The 20,884-nt window shown below is 42.9% G+C and overlaps 2 protein-coding genes across 5 annotated transcripts in view; one reads left to right on the forward strand and one right to left on the reverse strand.

Moving 5' to 3' along the window:
- SEC22C (SEC22 homolog C, vesicle trafficking protein) overlaps window positions 1-10,161 on the reverse strand; it is a 30,924-nt gene extending 20,763 nt beyond the window's left edge. The window contains exons 1-2 of one of the 3 annotated variants that reach the window (XM_087430795.1): window positions 10,032-10,161; window positions 9,499-9,552 (exon numbers count right to left, since the gene is read on the reverse strand). The gene's annotated coding sequence lies outside the window, so the exon portion shown is untranslated. Of the gene's footprint in view, window positions 1-9,392; window positions 9,553-10,031 lie in introns of all 3 variants that reach the window. The other 2 variants (XM_087430794.1, XM_004419563.3) reach the window with 2 other exon arrangements.
- Window positions 10,162-10,480: 319 nt separating this feature from the next.
- Window positions 10,481-20,448, forward strand: SS18L2 (SS18 like 2). 2 transcript variants are annotated; one of them, XM_087430796.1, is made up of 4 exons: window positions 10,481-11,674; window positions 13,531-14,090; window positions 14,371-14,447; window positions 16,852-20,448. In XM_087430796.1, exons 2-4 carry the CDS (start codon window positions 14,022-14,024, stop codon window positions 16,991-16,993), a joined length of 288 nt encoding a protein of 95 aa, XP_087286922.1. In that variant the 5' UTR covers window positions 10,481-11,674; window positions 13,531-14,021; the 3' UTR covers window positions 16,994-20,448. The 2 variants fall into 2 exon arrangements, with proteins under 2 accessions (XP_087286922.1, XP_014646439.1); XM_014790953.2 differs by lacking the exon at window positions 10,481-11,674 and having other exon boundaries at window positions 13,914-14,090; window positions 16,524-20,448.
- The last annotated feature ends 436 nt before the right edge of the window (window positions 20,449-20,884 follow it).

A 20,884-nucleotide genomic window follows, 5' to 3' on the forward strand; every position in this document is an offset into this window, starting at 1 on the left:
AGCAAAGAAGTCGAAGATATAAAGAACCAAATGGAAGTTTTAGAATTAAAAAAAATACAATAACTGAAGTAAAAAACTCAACAAATAAGCTCAACAGCAAAATGGAGGGGATCGGAGAATGAATCAGTAAACATGAAGCCAGATCATAGAAATTACTGAATTTGAACTATCTGAGAGAAACTAGATTGAAAAATATTGTACAGAGCCTCAGGGATTGTGTGACTATAACAAATGAGCTAACATGCATGTCACTGGAGTCCTGGAGGAGAGGAGAAAGAAGGCAGGACTGAAAAAGTATTTAAAAAAATAACATCTGAAAACTTCCCAAATTTGGCAAAAGACTTAAGCCAACAGATTAAAAAAGAATAAACCCCAGAATAAACCCAAAGAAACCCACGCCACCACACATAATAGTCAAACTTAAGAAAACTAAAGACAAAAAAAGTCTTGAAAGCAGGAAGAAACAATACCTTACCTATAGGGGGAAAACAATTCAAGTGACAGTAAATTTCTCATAGAAACCATGGAGGCCAAAAGGAAGCATATTTTTCAAGCGCTAAAAGAAAAGAACTGCTAACCCAGAACTCTGTATTTTCAGCAAAAATATCCTTCAAGAATGAAGGGAAAATTAAAATATACTCAGATGAAGGAATACTAGAAGAATTTGTTGCCAGTATACCTGCTCTAAGAGAATGGCTAAAGGAAGTTCTCTAAACAGAAAGGAAATGATAAAAGACGGAATCTTAGAATATCAGGAAGGAAGAAAAAAACAACAGAAAGAGTAAAAACATGGGAAAATACAATAGATTATCCTTCTTCTCATGAGTTTTCTAAGTTATGTCTGATGATTGAAGCAATAATTACAACATGTCTGATGTGGTTCTCAATGTATGTAAAGGAAATATTTAAGACAGGTCTAAATGAGGGGGGGTACAAAGATGTAAAGGGAGGTAAGGTTTCTATGCAACACTTGAAATGGTAAAATGCTGACACAAGGAGACTATGATAAGTCATATATATATGTGACACACATATAAGTATACATATACATATATGTATACATCTACATATAAGAGCAACCACTCAAAAAGCTATATAAAGTGATATACTCAGAAACACTATACATAAATAAAAATGGAATTCTAAAAAATGTTTGAATTACAGAAATGCAGGAAAAAAGAAAACATAATAAAAAACAATAAACAGAAAACAAAAAATAAAAGAGTAGACTTGAGCCCTAACACATCAATGAATACATTAAATGTAAGTGGTCTAAATATATAATCAAAGACAGAGATTGACAGAGTAGATAAAAGACACGACCCAATTATATACTTTCTACAAGAAATTCACTTCAAATGTAACAAATACAGGTAGGTTGAAAGTAAATGAATGGAGGGGGGCCAGCCCCATGGCATAGCAGTTCTAAGTGCGTGCGCTCCGCTGCTGGTGGCCCGGGTTCGGATCCTGGGCACGCACCGATGCACCACTTGTCAGGCCATGCTATGGTGGCGTCCCACATAAAGTGGAGGAAGATGGGCATGGATGTTAGCTCAGGGCCAGTCTTCCTTGGCAAAAAGAGGAGGATTGGCATGGATGTTAGCTCAGGGTTCATCTTCCTCAAAAAAAAAAAGAAAGCAAATGAATGGAAAAAAAATACCATGAAAACATTAATCAAAAGAAAGAGGGAGTTATATTAAAGCAGATAAAGCAGACTTCAGAGCAAAGAAAATGTCCAAGGATAGAGAAGAACATCACATAACGATAAAAAAAAAAATCTACCAAGAAGACATAAAACTAAATGTATATGCACCAAACAACGGAAATGTAAAATATGCAAAGCAAAACTAACAAAGTGAAAGGAGAAATAGAGAGATCCACAGCTACAGTTGAAGACTTCAACATCCCTCTCTCAACAACTGATAGAACTAGAGAGAAAATCAGCAAAGATATAGATCTTAATAACACTATCAACCAAAGTATGTAATCAACATTTATAGAACACTCTGTCCAACAACAGAATTTCTTTCCAGCACCCACAGAACGTATAGCAAGACAGACCATATCTTGGGCCATAAAACAAACCTCAACAAACTTAAAAGAATTCATACAGAGTGTGTTCTGTGACCACAATGTAATCAAACTAGAAATTAATAATAGGTAATGAAAACCTCCAAACACTTAACAACACACTTTTATTTATTTTTTTTGTGAGGAAGATTAGCCCTGAGCTAACATCTGTTGCCAATCTTCCTCTTTTTTTTTTTTTCCCGAGGAAGATTGGCCCTGGGCTAACATCCATGCCCATCTTCCTCTACTTTATATGGGATGCCACCACAGCATGGCTTGACAAGCAGTGTGTCGGTCCGCACCAAGGATCCAAACCTGTCAACTCCCGGCCACCACAGCGGAGCACACAAACTTAACTGCTACACCACTGGGCTGGCCCCTAACAACACACTTTTAAATAATCCATGGGTCAAAAAGGAAGCCTCAAGGGAAATTAAAAAAATACACTGAACTCAATGAAAAGGAAAATGTATCAAAATTTGTGGGACACAGCTAAAGCAGTACTGTGAGGGAATTTATAGCACTAAATGCTAACATTAGAAAAGAGGAGGGGCTGGCCTGGTGGCACAAGCGGTTAAGTGCTTGAGCTCCACTGCGGTGGCCCAGGGTTCACTGGTTCGGATCCCGGACGTGCACCGACGGCCCGCTTGTGGAGCCATGCTGTGGCAGCGTCCTATATAAAGTAGAGGAAGATGGGCACAGATGTTAGCCCAGGGCCAGTCTTCCTCAACAAAAAAAAGAGGAGAATTGGTAGATGTTAGCTCAGGGCTGATGTTCCCCACAAAAAAAAAAAGAAAAGAGGAAAAGTCTCAAAACAATAATTTAAGCTCACGTCAAGGAACTAGAAAAAAAGCAGGCAGGAGGAAGGAAATAATAGAGTACAAATCAATTAAATTGAAAACAGAAAAGCAATAGAAAAAAATCAATGAAATAAAATGTTGGTCCTTTGAAAAGATCAACAAAACTGACAAAACATTACCAAAATGGGCAAAGAAAAAACAAGAAGAGAGACAAATTACCAATATCAAGAATCAAACAAGGGATATCACTACAGACAATACAGACATCAAAAGGATGATAAGGGAATACTACAAACAACTCTACACATATAAATCTGACAATGTCTATGTAATGGATCAATTCCTCAAAAAGCACAAACTACTACAATTCACCCGGTATGAAATAGATAATTTAAACAATCCTATAACTACATTTCCTATTAGGAAAATTTCATTTGTAACTTTAAAACTTCTGAAAAGGAAATCTCTAGGTCCAGATGATTTCAGCGGAGAATTCTACCAAACATTTAAAAAAGAATTAACAGTAATTCTGCACAATCTATTCCAAAAAATAAAAGAGGAGTAAACAATTCCAAATTCATTTTATGAAGCTATTATTACCCTGATATCAAAACCAGATAAAAACAATAGAAAAACAGAAAACTACAGACCAATACTCCTCATGAATTTATACATAGAAATCCTTAACAAAATATTAGCAACTAGAATTCAGCAAAATAATCAAAAGAATTAGATACTATTACCAAGTGGGATTTATTCCAGGACACAAGGCTGGCTCAATAGTCTAAAATCAATCAATATAATCCATCATATTAACAGGTTAAAAAAGAAAAGTCACACAATGATATCAATTAATACAAAAAGGGCATTTGACAAAATTCAACACCCTTTCATGATAAAACTCTCAGCAAAATAGGAAGAGGGGAACTTCCTCAACTTGGGAAATAGCACCTACAAAAAGCCTACTAACATCACACGTAATGGTGAAAGACTGAATGCTTTCCATCTAAAATCAGGAACAAGGATGTCTGCTCTGACTACTACTGTTAAACACAGTATCGGAAGTTCTACCCAGTGCAATAAGGCAAGAAACAGAAATAAAAGGCATATAGATAGAAAAGGCAGAAACAAAACTACTCTCATTTGCAGATGACATAATCGTCTATGTGGAAAACCCCAAGGAGTCTACAAAAAAAAAAAAATCTCCTCAAACTAATGAATTCAACGAGGTTGCAGGATATAACACCAACATTCAAAAATCAATTGTACTTCTATATACAGGTTTCCCTGCTATCGAAGAGTACAGTGTTCCTGTGAAACCTTTTGTAAGCCAAAATGGCATAAAGCGAAGAGTATCCTCTGCTTTCCAAGAGTTCACATTAAGCCACTCTGCTTTTACAAAAGATCTACATTAGTAACTGTTTTTGCTAAGTGAAAGAAATCCAAAGAGGATGTCTGCTTTTACGAAAAAAGCCGTTACCACACTAATACAGATCTTTCGTAAAAGCAAAGTGGCATAATGCAAACTTTCAGAAAGTAGAGGATACCTGTACTAGCAATGAACATGTAGAAACCAAAACTAAAAACAATACCATTTACAATCATTCCAAAAAATGATATCAATAAAGCTATAATTTTTTAGAATGAAATATTTAGGTGTATATCCAACGAAACATGTACAGGACTTGTATGCTCAAAACTATAAAACATTACTGAAAGAACTCAAAAAAGGGGGCCGGCCCAGTGGCATAGCGGTTAGGTTCATGCACTCCCCTTCGGCACTTTGGATCCTGGGCGGGGACCTACCTACCGCTCATCAGGCCATGCTGAGGTGGCATCCCACATAGAGTAAGTAGAAGGATGTACAACTATGACATACAACTATCTACTGGGACTTTGGGGAGGAAAAAAGGAAAAAAGGACAAAGCTTGGCAAGAGATGTTAGCTCAGGGCCAATCTTCCTCAAAACAAACAAAAAAAGACTGATACTTAAGAAATCAAAAAAGTCCTAAATAAATGAGGAGATATACCACGTTCATGGATTGGAAGACTCAAAAGAATAAAGATGTCAATTGTCCTGCAAATTGATATACAGGTTTAATTCAATTCCTGTAAAAATATCAGCAAGATAGTTTGTAGATACAGATAAGATTATTTAAAATTTATACGGAAAGGCAGAGAAACTAAAATAGCTAAAACAATTTTGAAAAAGAATAAAGTGTTGGGCCAGCGCCGGTGGCCTAGTGGTTAAGTTTGGCATGCTCCGCTTCGGTGGTCTGGGTTCAGTTCCCAGGTGCGGACCTACACCACTCATCTATCAGTGGCCATGCTGTGACAGTGGCTCACATACAAAATAGAGGAAGACTGGCAACAGACGTCAGCTCACGTTAGCTCAGGGTGAATCTTCCTCAGCCAAAAAATAAAAAAGAAGAAGAAGAAGAAAGTGGAAGGAACCATGTTATTCTATTTCAAGACTTATTATATAGCTACAGTAATCAGGATTGTGTGGTATTGGCAGAGGAATAGACAAACAGATCAATGGAACAGAATAGAGAACCCAGAAATAGACCTACAAGTACAGCCAAATGGTTTTTGAGGATGGTGCAAAAACAATTCAATGGAGGAAGAACAGTCTTTTCAACAAATGGTGCTGGAGCAATGAATATCTATACGCCAAAAAAAGAACCTTGACCTAAACCTCACACCTTACATAAAAATCAACTCAAAATATATCATAAATTTAAATATACAAAGTAAAACTATAAAAGTGAAGAAAACTTAGCAGAAAATCTTTAAGACTTGGTGAAGAGTTCTCAGACATGACACCAAAAGCACAATCCATAAAAGAAAAATCAGTAAATTGGATTTCATCAAAATTAAAAACTTCTGTTCTGCAAAAGTCCATATGGAGAAGAATGAAAAGACAAACTAGAGACTGGGAGAAAATATTTGTAAATCACATATTTGATAAGGGACTCTAGATATCTAGAATTTATATTAAAAAAAAAACTCTCAAAATTCAACAGTAAAAAAAAAACCAAACAATCCAGTCAGAAAATGGGCCATGTACATGAACAGACATTTCACCAAAGAGGATATACAGATGGCAAATAAGTACATGAAAAGATGTTCAGCATCACTAGCTATCAAGGGAAAGTCAACTTAAGATTACAATGAGATAACACTACACACCTATCAGAACAGCTAAAATTTTAACAGTAACAATATCAAATGATGGCAAGCATGCAGAGGAACTGAATCTCTCATCCATTACTGGTAGGACTGTAAAATGGTATGGTCACTCTGGAAACTAGTTTGGCAGTTTCTTTTAAAACTAAACAAGCAATTACCATATGATCTTTCAATCACACTCCTGGACATTTATCCCAGAGAAATGAAAATTTATGTTCACATAAAAACCTGTGTACAATTGTTCATAACAGTTTAATTTTAGGAGCCCAAAACTGGAAACAACCAAAATGTCGCACAAATAGTGAATGGTTAAACAAAACAAGATACATTCATACCATGGAATACTACTCAGCAGTACAAAGGAATGAACTACCGAAACACAGAACAACTTGGACGGATCTCAAGAGCATTGTGTTGAGTGAAAAAAGCCAATCTCAAAGGTCACATACTATATGATCCCTTTTACAGAATATTCGCAAAATGACAAAATTAGAGATGGAGAACTGATTAGTGGTTGCCAAAGGTTAGGGGTGGTGGGGAGAAGAGGAATGGATGTGACTATACAGTGATAGCAAGAAGATCTTTGTGGTGACAGAATAATTCTCTATCTTGATTGTGGTGGTGGTTATAGGAATCTACCAAATGACAAAGAACTACACACACTTTATATCAATGTTAACTTCTTTTTTTTTTTGTGAGGGAGATCAGCCCTGAGCTAACATCCGTGCTAATCCTCCTCTTTTTGCTGAGGAAGACTGGCTCTGAACTAACATCTATTGCCAATCCTCCTCCATTTTTTCCTTCCCCAAAGCCCCAGTAGATAGCTGTATGCCATAGTTGCACATCCTTCTAGTTGCTGTATGTGGGACGCAGCCTCAGCATGGCCGGAGAAGCGGTGCGTCGGCGTGCACCCGGGATCCGAACCCGGGCCGCCAGTAGTGGAGCGCGCGCACTTAACCGCTAAGCCACCAGGCTAGCCCCAATGTTAATTTCTTGGATTTGATATTGTACTATAGTTATGTAAGATGTCACCAATGGGGGAAAATAGGTAAAGGGTATACAGGACCTCTCTGTACTATTTTTGCACTTCCTGTGACTATAACTATTTTAAAATACATAGTTTAAAATACAAGTTGAAAAAAAGTATTAACTTAAGGTTTTTTTTTTTTTGTGAGGAGGACTAGCCCTGAGCTAACATCCGATGCCAATCCTCCCCTTTTTTCTTGAGGAAGAGTGGCCCTGAGCTAACATCCGTGCCCATCTTCCTCTACTTTATATGGGACGCTGCCACAGCATGGCTTACGAAGCAGTGCCTCAGTGCGCACCTGGGACCCAAACCTGCGAACGCTGGGCCGCCGAAGCGGAGCGCGCACGCGCACTTAACTGCTTACGCCACCGGGCCGGCCCCAAACTTAAGGTCTTTATACCACTTAAATTATGCTCATACTTCCTTATGTTTAAACGTCATTTTTAAATATCTCTACTAGTAGAACAATAATCTTTTGTGCTAATTAACTGTAGTTCTGATGATTTATGCAGGAATGTTGAAGGGCATGTTTTATAGTGAGCAGCTCGACAGCTACATGACATTTCCAAACTGGAAGGTACTATAATCTCAGGATTCATTAAAATAAAAGCCACTTGCAGATAACTAGTATTCAGTTTAAAACAGGAAAGCAGTGGTATGAATCTGGAAAATCATGCCACAATTATAAAAAAAATATATTATCGATTACAGAGGGACAAAGGCAGTCTCAGAGTCTTCACACAGAGACACCTCTGTCTTTCAGGTCTTACCAGCTCCTTCTACAGGCCAGTAGACCTTGTAACCTGGGACCACGCCTGCCACATGTTAGGAAGCCCTCAATAAAAACTGCTAAGCAAACTAATGAATGACCTAAGGGCTGCCTTATTTTTGCTCACTAAAACAAGAAATGTGGGTTTGCAGATATTGCCATATTCTGATCTATATTTTGAACACTTTTCCACAATAAATCTCTACTTGGAGAGAAAAAGAGTTGAGGTTTACATAGATGGAATTTCTTAAGAGTAGAAACAGAAGTAGTAATCAAATATACAGCACACGAGTTACTACCAGATTTTATAAAAATTATATTTTAATCTGCCTCCCCCATTTCCTAAATGCTCTTTTCAGCTCTATTTATAAACTGCTCATGTCATAGATTACCCCTATTCTACCAACAAAGACTTTGTGCCTAGCTAGAGGCTATTCTTGTTCCCACTGGTTTTTTCTGTCCCCTTTACCCTTAACCCTCTCCCAAATCCCTACCACATTCACTCCTCCTCCTCCGTCTGAGAGAGAGAGAAAGAAACAGGGAAAGAAAACAGCGTTAAATAACCAGGCCTTGCAAAATAATAATTTAAATAAGCAAAACAAGTTTCATTTGGCACACAAATATTCAAAAACAAGTGTTCACCATAAGGCATACTGCCCATTCCTCAAAAACACAATACAGATGACAAAATTGAGTTATGTCACCCTTATTGAATTCACCTTCAGCCACAGGACTTGAGAATTGGTTACCTAATTTGTAGATCACCCAGAACCCTTTGTTTCACATTGCTTGGGGATGGGGTGGGGAAGGTGGAGATCAACTCTGTCATTTGTTAGCAGCTAAGAAGAGTAAGAGATTGAACTTGATAGCAACTAATATTATATGGCAGGCACTGTGTTAGGAACTTTTACCCTGATGACGTTATTTAATGCTCCTAACAAAGAGGCTGGCATAATCTACACTGGACAGGTGGGAAAACTGTAGCTCCAAGGCTCAAGTGGTAGAGCCAGGATCCAAACCCAAACTTCCTTACTGGAAATATTCGAAAGCCTATGATCTTTCCACTACATTCCGCTTCTCTAAATCCAATCTTTGGGATTACACCTGCTCTACTTCTTTAAAACAATTCTTTCTGCTAGAGCACTAACACTCAAAACTACTCAGAGACCTGTTAATAGAAGGAGCCAAGGCCTAGATTTATGCATGTTACAACTGCTGCTTACTCACTGTATTACTTTGAATAAGTCAGTTTTCCTCTCTGACCATCAATCACCTTTTGGATGCAGTTGATCTCTGAGGCTCCTTCTAAGAATAAACAACTTTGGGACCCTAAGATGTCCTCTGTGTTGTAAACACAAACACTTAGAGCTATAACAACATTGTCTAAAAAGGATTTTCCAGAGCAAATTCTATTATGTCAATTTAATTCTATTTAGCAATATTAAACCACTTTCAATTACTTACATTTTCATTTTACTAAAATTATCTTTATCAAGATTAATTCCCTTCTTTATAAAATTTAATGACGATTTACCCTATCCGTCGGTCTGAGGTTTATTTTTTTTCTGACCACGTCACAAATTTCACCAATTATTTTTCACCGCTGGAAATATTCTTTCGTAGCTTTGATTTCCACACACCTGATTTTTCACGGAGTGGTCTATCCTTCTGGTTCTGGAAGTCTAGATGCGAGCCTATAATGGACACAAATGTAGATCACCTCCTACACCTGATGTTCAGACAAGCTAGTCCAGTGCACCCAGTATTTGGTAAACCAAGTCTTATGAGAGCTGCACGCTAAGGAAGTTTGCTATTAAAATTAAACAATACTCTAACGTGAGCTTCGTGGATAATTAAGGAAACAATCGCCCCCTCTCTCATTTGGACACACCCTGTCTCCTCCCACTGGGGGCAGCTCTCGACGCGCATCTGTCAGCTGAAGGTTCCCGCAGGCGCGCGCCTCGGGGCGTCCCGGAGTGCGCAAAGCAGCCGAAGGAAGAAAGGGGGACAGATGACTCCAGGAAGCCCCACAAAGCCCGTGGGGCTAAACCAGACCTGAGGGCGGGGCGGGCCCAGGGCCGCCTCCATCTCCAGGCCCGCCCTGCGCCACACCCAACCCCGCCTGCTTTCGGCTAGCGGGCCGCGGCGCCCGCCTCTGCCCGGCAGCCCTCACCTCGCCCCAACGGCGGCCTCTGGGAGTCAGCGCCGCCGAGCCACCCGCCGCCTCCTCCGCAACCTTAGCCGCCGGGTGGCACCCGCCCTAGACACCCGCTGCCTGGGCTCAGGTAGGCGACGGTGCGCATGCGCGTGTCTTGAACCTCCATTCGCTGCTGCTAAGCGACATCCGCAGAACCGGCCAATCCTGGCGCGCCTCCACCTCCCGGTCCCGACGGAGTCGTGAATGAAGTGGTTCTTAAAGGGCTGCGACCCAAAAGTAGAGGGGGCGTGGCTGGGGCGCGCATTTCCTAATATTCTTCCCATCTCCCGGCTCTCACCTGCGTGGGTTTGGGGTCCAAGCCTGTAATTCCCACGTCCAGAGGTGCGAGGAGGCTTCGCGGTCTAAGCTCGTGTCCTGCTGGCGTAGTGGATAGAACTGACGTGCGGAGGCAGGGAGGTTCTGCGTGACGGCGCGACACGCCCGGGGGCGTGGATCCCGCTCTCTGCACGGCTTGGCGGGAGGCCCGAGATAGGCAAACCAAAGAGCAGAGCCTCCTGCCGGCCTGGATCAGGTGCCAAAGTCCGACTCCAGAGGGACACACTCCAGTCTGGGGGCGGAGGCACTCACTGATGGATGGCCGGCTGAAGGGCGACTGGGAAACAGAGTTCGTCCCTTTATCCATTCAACAAATTTTGCGCACCTGCTCTCTGCCAGACACTATACTAGGCACTGGAGACACAGCGAGGAACTCCTGACACGCAAAACTATGTTAAGAGGGGAGGGCCGAGCCCCCCGCCGCCTCCTCCGCAACCTTAGCCGCCGGGTGGCACCCGGCGAGAGTACCCATCAAACAATTACACAACACGTATTTAAATACAAACTGAGATACGTGCTCTTCAGAGAGGAGCAAGGTTTTTGAGAGAATTTACAGGAACTTCTGGCCTGGACTTGCAGGTCCAAGGAGGCTTCCCTGAGAACATGACACTGACCGAGTAGTAGCTAACTAGGCGAAGGGGAGAAGAAGAGTGTTTCAAACAGAGGGAACAGTATGTATAAAGAAATGGGTGTGGAAGACAGCAGGTCTCCTTTGAGGGGTGAAAAGAAACCCAGAGGGGGGAGATGGGGAGTTAGTGTTTAATAGTCACAGAATTTCAGTTGGAGAAGATGAAAAAGTTCTGGAAATGGATGGTGGTGATGGTTGCACAACAATGTAAATGTACTAACTGTCACAGAACTGTACATTTAAAAATGGTTAAAAAGGTAAATTTTATGTATATTTTGCCACAAAATAAGGAAAGGAAGAAGAGAAACTCAGTGTTGAGAGAGTAAAGGAATAGAGTGAGAGCCACTAGAGAGAACAGAAGAGGTAAAACCATGTAGGATCTTGCAGGCCGTGGTGGAAAGTTTAGAACAGTAGAAAACTGATCAAATTTGCATTTTGTAAAAATCACTTTGGCTGCTGAAGTTAAGATCAAAATGGAGAAGTCTCCTGGAAGCTGTGGCGGGCCCAGCTGGGAAGCCAATGCAGTTGTCTGGGCAAAAGAAGGTGGAGCTGGCGTGTGTGCTGAAGTGCTGGTGAAGAGGAAGAGAACTGGGCAGTCTGCAGAGAATGTAGGAGCAAAATCAACAGGACTTGGTGATGAACTGGATGTGAAAGGGTAAGAAAAGAGCTTCAAGGATGTTTGAAGACTCCATTGCTTCATCTCTCCCTGCTGCTGCCTCACCACATCACTGAAATTTCCCTTATTAAGCACATTAAAGATCTAGTCTTTATCTTGCTTGACCTTTCAACAGCATTTGTCATTGCTGTCCTATCGTCCTTTCTCAGTCACTCTTTTTTCTTGTTATATGACCCCACACTCTCCTGGACTTCCTCTTATATCTCTAATCTCTTTCTCCCTTCATTTCCCTTTGTAGCTTCTCTTCCTCTGCCATGAGGGAAACCAATACACTCTCCTTGAGCAGTCTTACCCACTGTATCATTTTCCATAAGTGATGCTTCTCAAAGCTTATACTGCCAGCCTCGCTGTCGGCCCTGAGTTCCAGACTCAAATAGCCAGCCACAAACTTCAACATCTCCATTTGACATCACCTTAAACTGCACATGTCCACAGCTGAATTTATCACTCTCATTTCCGGTCCAGCTCCTCCATTGTTTCCTACCTCGATAAATGGCATCACTAGTCTCTCAGTGGCCCAAGCCAGAAACCTGGAAGTCATCCCTCATTCCTTCTTCTCCCTCCCTCCCCCATGAAGTCACTAAGGCCTGTCAAGTCTACTCCTAATGTCTTTCAAATGTATACACTTCTTTTTTCATTGCTCCCACCATTTCTGGCCTGCACACCAGCAGTCTTCTCGCTGTTCTTTTTGCATCTCATCTGGCTGCCCTACCTGCCTTTCACCATATTACAGACAGGAAAACTCTAAAATGCATCTCTGACTTCATCACTCTTCTGCCTAAAATCATCCATTACTCCCATTGCTCCTGGAAGAGAGTCCAGACTCTGGGCATCTGTCACCTGCTTAACCTCCACTTCCTCTTCATACGGAGACCTTTTTTCTCCTTGAGGGCTTTCTCTGTATGATGGACCAGGTTGGTCCCCTGTAACCTCCCCCACCTTAACACCATCTCATGTTATTGTCATTTGTTCAACAGGAATAGGGCTGAGTAGGACTAAGCAAGGCCTGCACCCTGCTCCTAATGGTTCCCCTTCTGCCTACTGTGTTTTCTGCAGAACCTGTGGGGGCTTTACCTGGAGAGGGACCCTGGTTTGGGGTTAACAGTACAGGCTTGGGAACTAGGAAGCCCTGAGTCCTGGCCCAGCTCAGGCATGTTGCCCCACTTCTCTTACTGGGTTTACCCCTCTGTGAAATGGGATGAAAGCTGCCTCCTCATAGAGTTGAATAAGGGGACTGTGGAGGGAGACCCCAGCAAAGCAGATGAGCCTGCTCTGGATCAGGGCCACTGCTTCAGGGAAATGAAGCTCTAGGAGGCAAAACTGCCCCCAGACCCCTTTTGAGAAGTAAAGGCTTCCAAGATCTCCCTCCTAAATGAAGTAGCTGCTGCTCACTCTGGGCTGCAGGGAAAACCAACCTGTTCTGTATCCAACGTGGATGGGCTGGACAAGAGAGAAGACAACTACTTTAGAGTTTTAGTGGTTGCCAGCAGTAACTATGTGGCCCAGGAGGGTAGGCCCAGCTTCCTCCCTGTATCTTGCAGCAAACTCCCTCTGCAGTATGGTGCACAGGCAGTATGGAGTAGTGGTTTAGAGCGAGGGTTCTAAAACCAGACTGCCTGTGTTCGGATACTGGCTTTGCCCTTAGTTGCCATGAGACCTTGGGCACGTTACTTAACCTCTGTTTTCTCATCTGTAAAATGGAGAAAATAATAGTACTTTTTAGAGTTGTAAACCTAATAAGCATTATTATTGTCCAAAGGAAAAACAGGCATATATGCAAGTTTCTCCCTCAGCAAAGAGTAAAGCTGACACCAGTGTTTTCATTGGCCCTGCAGGGTTTGGCTTGGCAGGAGGCAATATCCAGGGTTCACGCTTCAGACGCAGGCCTGGAGGCACCAGAGTGATGTCGAAAGAGGAGTGGACTTGGAGCCAGATATCTGAGTTCCAACCACGATTCCCTCGTGACCCCAGGCAAGGTGTTCCTGCAGACAGACAATGCCAACAGCCTAAAACGCGAGGAGGAGACGTCGAGCCCCGCCCCCGAGGTTAACTTCCCAGACGGCGTAAACGCAAAGGATCGGCAAACAGCTCCTGAGCCCACGCGCGAGGGCCCGAAGAGGACGCTCCTGCCCGCCCAATCACAAATGACGTTCCTCCTGTTTCCCGCCCTCCAGGAGGGAGGGCCCAATCAACATTGAGAGCGTAGGCCCCACCCATCGTGGGTCCCTGCTGCGGCCCTAGTGCGTCCGGAGCTGCTGGTTGGCTCCGGTCTAGATGCGTTGGGGTCCGAGCGGTCGGCGGTCGGGTTCAGACCTGGCTTGACGGCATGTCGGTGGCTTTTGTACCGGACTGGCTGAGAGGGAAGGCAGAAGTCAATCAGGAAACGATCCAGCGGGTGAGCGCTAACGCGAGCAGAGACAGGGGTTTCTTAAGTCGAGATCCCGAAGGGCTCCGGGTACGGGAAGCTTCCTGGAGTGAGCAGCATCCCCACTGAGACGTGTGTGCGTAGGGTGTTGACTTGCAGCGGTGTGGAGTGAGATGGGGACGAAGTCAGCAAAGACGCTGAGGCAGGAGAGTCCGGCATGAGTCCGGCTGAGTCCGGCATTTGGGAGGAGGGGCAGTGCTCCCCGCTGTCCCCATGTCGCTCTGCGCTGACCCTTTCTCTAATCTTTCAGCTCCTGGAGGAGAATGACCAGCTGATCCGCTGTATCGTGGAGTATCAGAACAAAGGCCGAGCGAATGAGTGCGTCCAGTAAGTCCCCTCCCGCCTCCCCCGACTTTTGAGTGGAGCGGAAGCCAGTATGGTAATAAAGCAGCTGTCCTGAACTAGGAGTCTTGGGCGATTCATCTCAGATGAGGCTCAGAGAGGTTACTTAGCTGCCCAAGACCATACAGACAGTACATTGTGAAGCCTGGAGTCAGACGTGGCTCTCTCATGAAAACTTGAATTATGTTCATTGCAAAGCCTTCTTCACGTGAAGCCATGTCAGCTGATGACAACAGGGATGGGGAGGGGAGCAGACGGAAAACTAGTCTCAGTAGATGAGAGCGGTGACTCCTTTCTCATCATGGATCTGGCTCATCCTTTTTCTGTTAAGGGAGGGAATCAGACCATTTGACTGCTGAGTTCCCTCCCATTTCCAACTTGCAATCAGTCTGTAACACACGCAAAGACCAATGAAAGATTTCCAAGTTGGGCCAAACGTGAATTCTGCACAGTAATTTAATATCTTCTCTAGCCATATGCCAAAATGAGAGAAAATGGTCAGTCTCATTTCTAAATGTAGTCCAGGAATTATGTCCCATTTGTTGTAGAAAAATATATTATTTCGTTGTTACTGAAAACATGCTTAAGAAAGCCATGTTTGGGCCGGCCGTGGCTTAGCGGTTGAGTGCATGCGCTCCGCTGCTGGCGGCCCAGGTTCGGATCCCCGGGCGCGCACTGACGCACCGCTTCTCCGGCCTTGCTGAGGCCACGTCCCACATACAGCAAATAGAAGGATGTGCAGCTATGATACACAACGATCTACTGGGGCTTTGGGGGAAAAAAATAGATAAATAAAATTAAAAAAAAAAAAAAGAAAGCCATGTTTTTCCCATACCCTAAAAAAATCACCTCCAATATTTCACTGAACTGCTTAATGGAATAGTAGAGATATCCATCTTTGGGTAAGTCTCTACATTTGACTCTGGCATTTGGTAATTTACTTTTTTACAGTTTATAGTAAACAGTTTCTCATTTTTCTATATGGAAAATAGTTGCAAAACATTCCATTTGGTGTGATTCTCAACCTCTGGGTAAGAAAGGTATCAAAATCTCCTAGTGGGTTTTTTCACATTGCACAGGCCATACTTCCTGCCCCCTAGTCTGATTTGTCTTCCTGTGTAGGGAGCTCTACCCCTTGATTGAGAATCACTACTACAGTAAGCTCTCATTGATCATGGAAGTGTCTCTTCCCTTCTTTAAATCTGTTCACCAGTATTTTATAAGTACTACTGAGTACCAGGCACTGTTTCAGCTACTGGGAAATCAGTATCAAAACAGATACCAGCTCTGCTCTCATGGAGCTTACATTCTAGACTCTAGAATCTAGAGGGAGGAAATCATAAAATTAGGCACATACTAATAAGTGCTTCGAATAAGAATAAAGCAGGGTGATTGGGGGAGGGGCACTCTTTTATACAGGGGTATCTGGTGTGACATTTGAGAAGACACCTGAGGTGAGGGAGCCAGCTATGCAGATATGTGAAGCAGAGAGAACATCAGGTGGAAAAGCCCCCAGGCTGAAGCCTGTTGGATATCTTCAAGTCACAGCAAGGAGGCCACTGTGACCTGAACTCAGTGAGCAAAGGGAAAGTGGTAGGAGATGAGATCAGAGAGGTAACTAGAGGCCTCAGTCATGCAGGGCTTCGCAGGCCAGGAGAAGGGCTCAGCTTTACTCAATGAGATGGGAGGCTTTGGAGGGTTTTAAACAGAAGTATGACATGATCTTGACTTAATTGTATAATGATCACTCAGGCTGCTATGTGGAGAATAAAGTAGGGGTGCAAAGGTAGAGCAGGAAGACCAGTTAGGAGACTGGTCCAGTACAGTAGTCTAATTAAGAAGTGATAGTGGCTTGGCCTAGAGAGGTATGGAAGTGATAAGTGAGAACAAGTGAGATTCTGGATATATTTTGCTTGAATGTGTTAAACAAGAAGGTTGATAACGGTGAGTCATTCAATCAATGGATGAGCCATTCCACTGGAGTGGGTAAATTCTTTTCCAGTTTTCCAGTCATGTTCAGTAAAAACAAGCCTCTAATTTTTGCCTGTTTTTTACCCATAGGTACCAGCATGTATTACATAGAAATCTCATTTATTTGGCTACCATCGCAGATGCCAACCCAACCAGTGCTTCAAAAGCAATGGAATAATCTTCCAGTTGGCTGTTGTGAGGAGTAATTGAATGTAATCCATTTCCTGTGAAATGGAGACAGGATCTTTACCAACTCAACTGCTTAAAACATGAATGAAACCTCTGTGGCTCTTTCAAAAATGTGAAAATGTGAAGAAAGCTACTAAGTTAACTGTATTCTCAGTGTAAATATTTATTTTAATAATGAAGCAGATTCCCTGAATTAAGTTGACTCCAAGTGTCCTCTTTCCTGAAATAGGCGTGTTTGGATAACAAAGACGTCATGGGCTCTTCAAGTCTACCTTTGTAGTTTCACCCTGAAGAGGAAACTGAGCAGATGTTGGGCAATCAGCAGGAATTGGCAAGACTCCCGACTAAGACCCTGCCAAATGGACTTGTAACTTTGTGCTCCCTCCTACCAGTTTGTAGCTGTGGACTCCCTGACTGCTCTTTTCAGGTTGCTTTGAAATAAAGCTTGCCTTTCCACAAAAGACTGATATTGAGGTATAGAAATTTTCACGTAGTAAGTGTTCCATTTCGTTTTCCAGAAAAACTGTAAGGACTTAAACATATATGTAACAGCACCATTATCATTGTTAACAAAATTAATAGTAATTCTTAATTATTATTAAATATCATCTAATAATAGATGATGTTATAGGGGAGGAAAAATATCTTTTTCCTTCTATCCTTTTAATGTACCCAGCTAGGGCTCTATAACAAAAGACAGATTAACAAAAGAAAAGCATACAAATTTATTTAATATGTTTTATGTGACATAGGGGCCTTAATAAGGAAATGAAGACACAAACAGTTAAACCTGAGTATTCTTATACTAGGCTTGATGAAGAGTGGAAAGTTGTGGAAAAATGTGATACGAGAAACGGGTATGAGCTAAGTGTAGTAAGCTGGGGGAAACTTAGGCCTTTTCATTCCAATTCTCAGTTGAAAGAGATAAGGGAGTGTCTCTCAGTCTTCAGAGATAAGCATGCTCCTTTCCTCTGGGTATAGGATGGCACCTCTAATACAAGGGTCTTGTGACCTGCTTCATGGGAGAAGGTTAGAGGTCCATCCAGCATCTGCCATTTTCCCAGATTCCTTCAGCTTAAAATATTCAACATGCCAAGGTGCCATATTTTGGAGTAGCATGTTCTAAACCCTGTTGATGTTCAATTTCCTTCAGTTATCACAAAATGTCTTTTTGTTGATCTGTCTGAATCAGGTTCCAAACAAGAGTCACACACTGCATTTTGTTGATGTCCCTTAAGTCTCTTTAAAAATACTTAATAGTTCCCTTTCTTTTTTTCTTTGCCATTTGTTGAAAAAACTTAGGTCATTTGCCCTAAAATTTCTCACATTCTAGATTTGCCTAAGTGTATCCCTGTGGTGTCATTAAATATGTCCCACTCTCGCCCACTTTTCCTGTAAATTGGTAGATCTAGAGGCTCGTTCAGACTCAAATTCTATTATTTTTGGCAAGAATACATCATAGGAGGTGATAAGTACTTGCTTTGCTTCACTCCAGGAAGTGACTTGATTTGACTTATCAAGTTCCCAATAGACTTTCATTTAAATTATGATCTACCCAGCTTTGATCTATTATTTCGTTAGGGATTGCATACTGGTGATTTTCTATTTTATCATTCCTTCTACCTTTATTAGCTTTGTTCTATAAAGAACTTTCCCTCTTTGAGACTTATCTGTAAATTGAGGCAAAGAGATTCTTGTAAATCAACCCAAATTTAGAACCTCAGGGTCTTGGCTTCTTTTGTTGGAATCAAGGGTTGCAATCCAGGGAGGCTGCAACGTGTAAATAGTGAAGAGAACTTATTTTGAATCCGACATGTATCGCAAGCTCTGAAAGCTCTGTTTTCTCACCTCTAAAATGGGGATAATGAAGCAGTATCTGCCTCCTCAGTTTGAGAGATTGAGATAATGTGGGTGAGAGCTGGGTACATGGTAAACATTCAACGGTGTTAGCTCTGATGTGTTATCTGAAGGTTCTGGCCCTTTCTAGACCCTCTCAAGTCTGGGAGGGAGCCTGTTCTTTGCTCCCTCACCCATTCTGCCATCCTTAGGGTTCTAGCCCATTATTGGTCCCTCCCTCCTCCACTGTTCATGGGGTTGGTGCCCATACTCTATGCCACATGGGCTGCCTGTGAGCCTAATCCGGTCAGCACATAGGGTGGATGCTGTGCAATGTTTTTAGTTTTGAATTTGTTGCTAACATTTAAAGATAAAAAGATTTCCCATTACAGCCTGGATTTCTAGCAATGCTCGGCTTGCAGATCCACATGGCAACCATTAGCTGGAGTGGGCTGACAGCTGCCCCTCTTTACTAGGCCGCTCAACTTGTTTACATAGGGCCTGGCACTAGCTGGAATATGAGCACCGGCTGATCTTTCAATTTGGGCCTTCCCTAAAGCAAAGCCTGAGACAAAGCCTTGAGTACAGGTGATTTATTTGGGAGATGGTCTCAGGAAGCAGGGGGGATAGTGAGACAGGGAAGAGGAAAATACACTAAAACCGTGTGTTACTGAGGTCACTGCTATAGGCAATAGGGGCTCAGTTCTGCGGGGACATCTGAGAAACATGCAGAATGTTCCAGAAGTGTCCCCCTGAGACACTGGTTGGGGTGGTCTGCAGAGGATTTCGCTCCCCTACACTAACAAGCAGCCTCTGTGGCTAAGTGGTCCCCTAGACATCAGAGGGGGCTGGAGGAAGTAGAAAGCTGCAGGGCAGCCCCTGTGGTGGGCTTCTGCCAGCACAAGCTGAGTCATACCTTGTAGGAACTGTCTGCTGCTGGCTGCAGCCCATATCAGTGGTGGGCAAGGTTCTGAGACAGAGCCGCAGAGGCTTCAATGCTGGGGAGTATGGGCTCTGAGCCAGCCAGTGTAGCCTACAGCAGTTAAATGCAGCCTCCTGCATGGCAGGGGAGCAGCCTAGAAGACAAAGCCCAGCTCTCCTCCAGAGGGAAGAGGTCTGACCTGCTGTGTTCCCCTCCCTTTGTTTCTTGGAAGGATATTTCAGCATGCAGAGGACTGAATGAGGGCAAATCAGAAGCCTCTGAGAACAGCTGAGGCTGCTTTAGCGACAGTTTACTCTACACTCCAGAGGCCCCATTTCTGGGGAGGTACTCTGGAGAAGCTGGCGCAGGCCAGCTAGCTGTCATCGTACGTGCCCCAGGCCATCTGTACCTATTTGCTTCAGAGACGGCCTGAAGCACAAGCATCTGCCATTCCTCTTGAGGGACCCAGAACTCAATATGGTTGTGAAAAATGATTTTAAAAAGGCAAAGACCAAACCTGACCAGACTTTATTAACCACTCTCTCATCTCAGAGGAACTCCTACTTCAAGAATTAAGCCTCCACTCAGCCTGCCAGCCCTCTTCCAACTCGGGAGGTCAAGCTGATCTCCTGACAGCCCACACAGTCCCTGAGCACATTCTCTTGGGTTTCCAAGCATGCTTCTCAGGATTTGCAACTATGGTGACTTGTGTCATTACCACACTCTCCTGGGATGAGGATATGGCAGCTAAAACAGAGAGCAGATAACTTTAGATCAGATTTATTTCACAAAATGTTAAGCTATTTTTCCACTTCCTCATGAGGCTTCTTGACATCCTAGTGTGACCTTTGGGGACTCCAAGTAACAATGTGGCTAGGGAGGAAGTGATGTTCAGTGTGATCTCATGTGCCCTTGGACCTTTGCAATAAACTTCCATGACTGAAGAGGATCTGAGGATTTCTTAAGCTGGGCACATAGTATCTTCATTTTATTGTTACTCTATCTAACACATATTATATATATTGTTTTGCTTCAATTCCATTTTAATAAAAGCAATTTTAAAAAGTTGATTAATCTGTCATCTCTGTTCCCAATGAAAATCCCACAAATTCCTCTGGAATCTAGATGTTCTTTTCAATCACTAGGGCTTTCTCTTTTCTTCCTAAATCTTTAATAAGAGTCTAGGGTCCAAGGGGAGGTTGTTTTCATTTCTGTTTGTGATAAATTCATTCATTCAAAAAAAATTTATTGGGGTGGCGCAAGTGGTTAAGTGCGCTCACTCCGCTGCGGCGGCCCGGGGTTCGCTGGTTCGGATCCCAGGCACGCACCGACGCACTGCTTGGCAAGCCATGCTGTGGCGGCGTCCCATATAAAGTGGAGGAAGATGGGCACAGATGTTAGCCCAGGGCCGTCTTCCTCAGAGGAGGATTGGCGGATGTTAGCACAGGGCTGATCTTCTCACAAAAAAAAAAAAAAAAAAAAAAAAAAAATTCCTTGGGGCCGG

Source organism: Ceratotherium simum, chromosome 5 (genome assembly GCF_057802395.1).
Source record: "Ceratotherium simum simum isolate JZ-2026a chromosome 5, ASM5780239v1, whole genome shotgun sequence".
NCBI classification, from domain to species: domain Eukaryota; kingdom Metazoa; phylum Chordata; class Mammalia; order Perissodactyla; family Rhinocerotidae; genus Ceratotherium; species Ceratotherium simum.

What these genes read in the sequence shown, in the direction of transcription:
- SS18L2 (XM_087430796.1), top strand. Translation starts at nt 14,022, where the DNA reads ATGTCGGTGGCTTTTGTACCGGACTGGCTGAGAGGGAAGGCAGAAGTC. An exon ending in ATCAGGAAACGATCCAGCGG is followed by an intron (nt 14,091 to 14,370) that starts GTGAGCGCTAAC and finishes CTAATCTTTCAG; the next exon opens with CTCCTGGAGGAGAATGACCA. An exon ending in CGAGCGAATGAGTGCGTCCA is followed by an intron (nt 14,448 to 16,851) that starts GTAAGTCCCCTC and finishes TTCCTGAAATAG; the next exon opens with GCGTGTTTGGATAACAAAGA.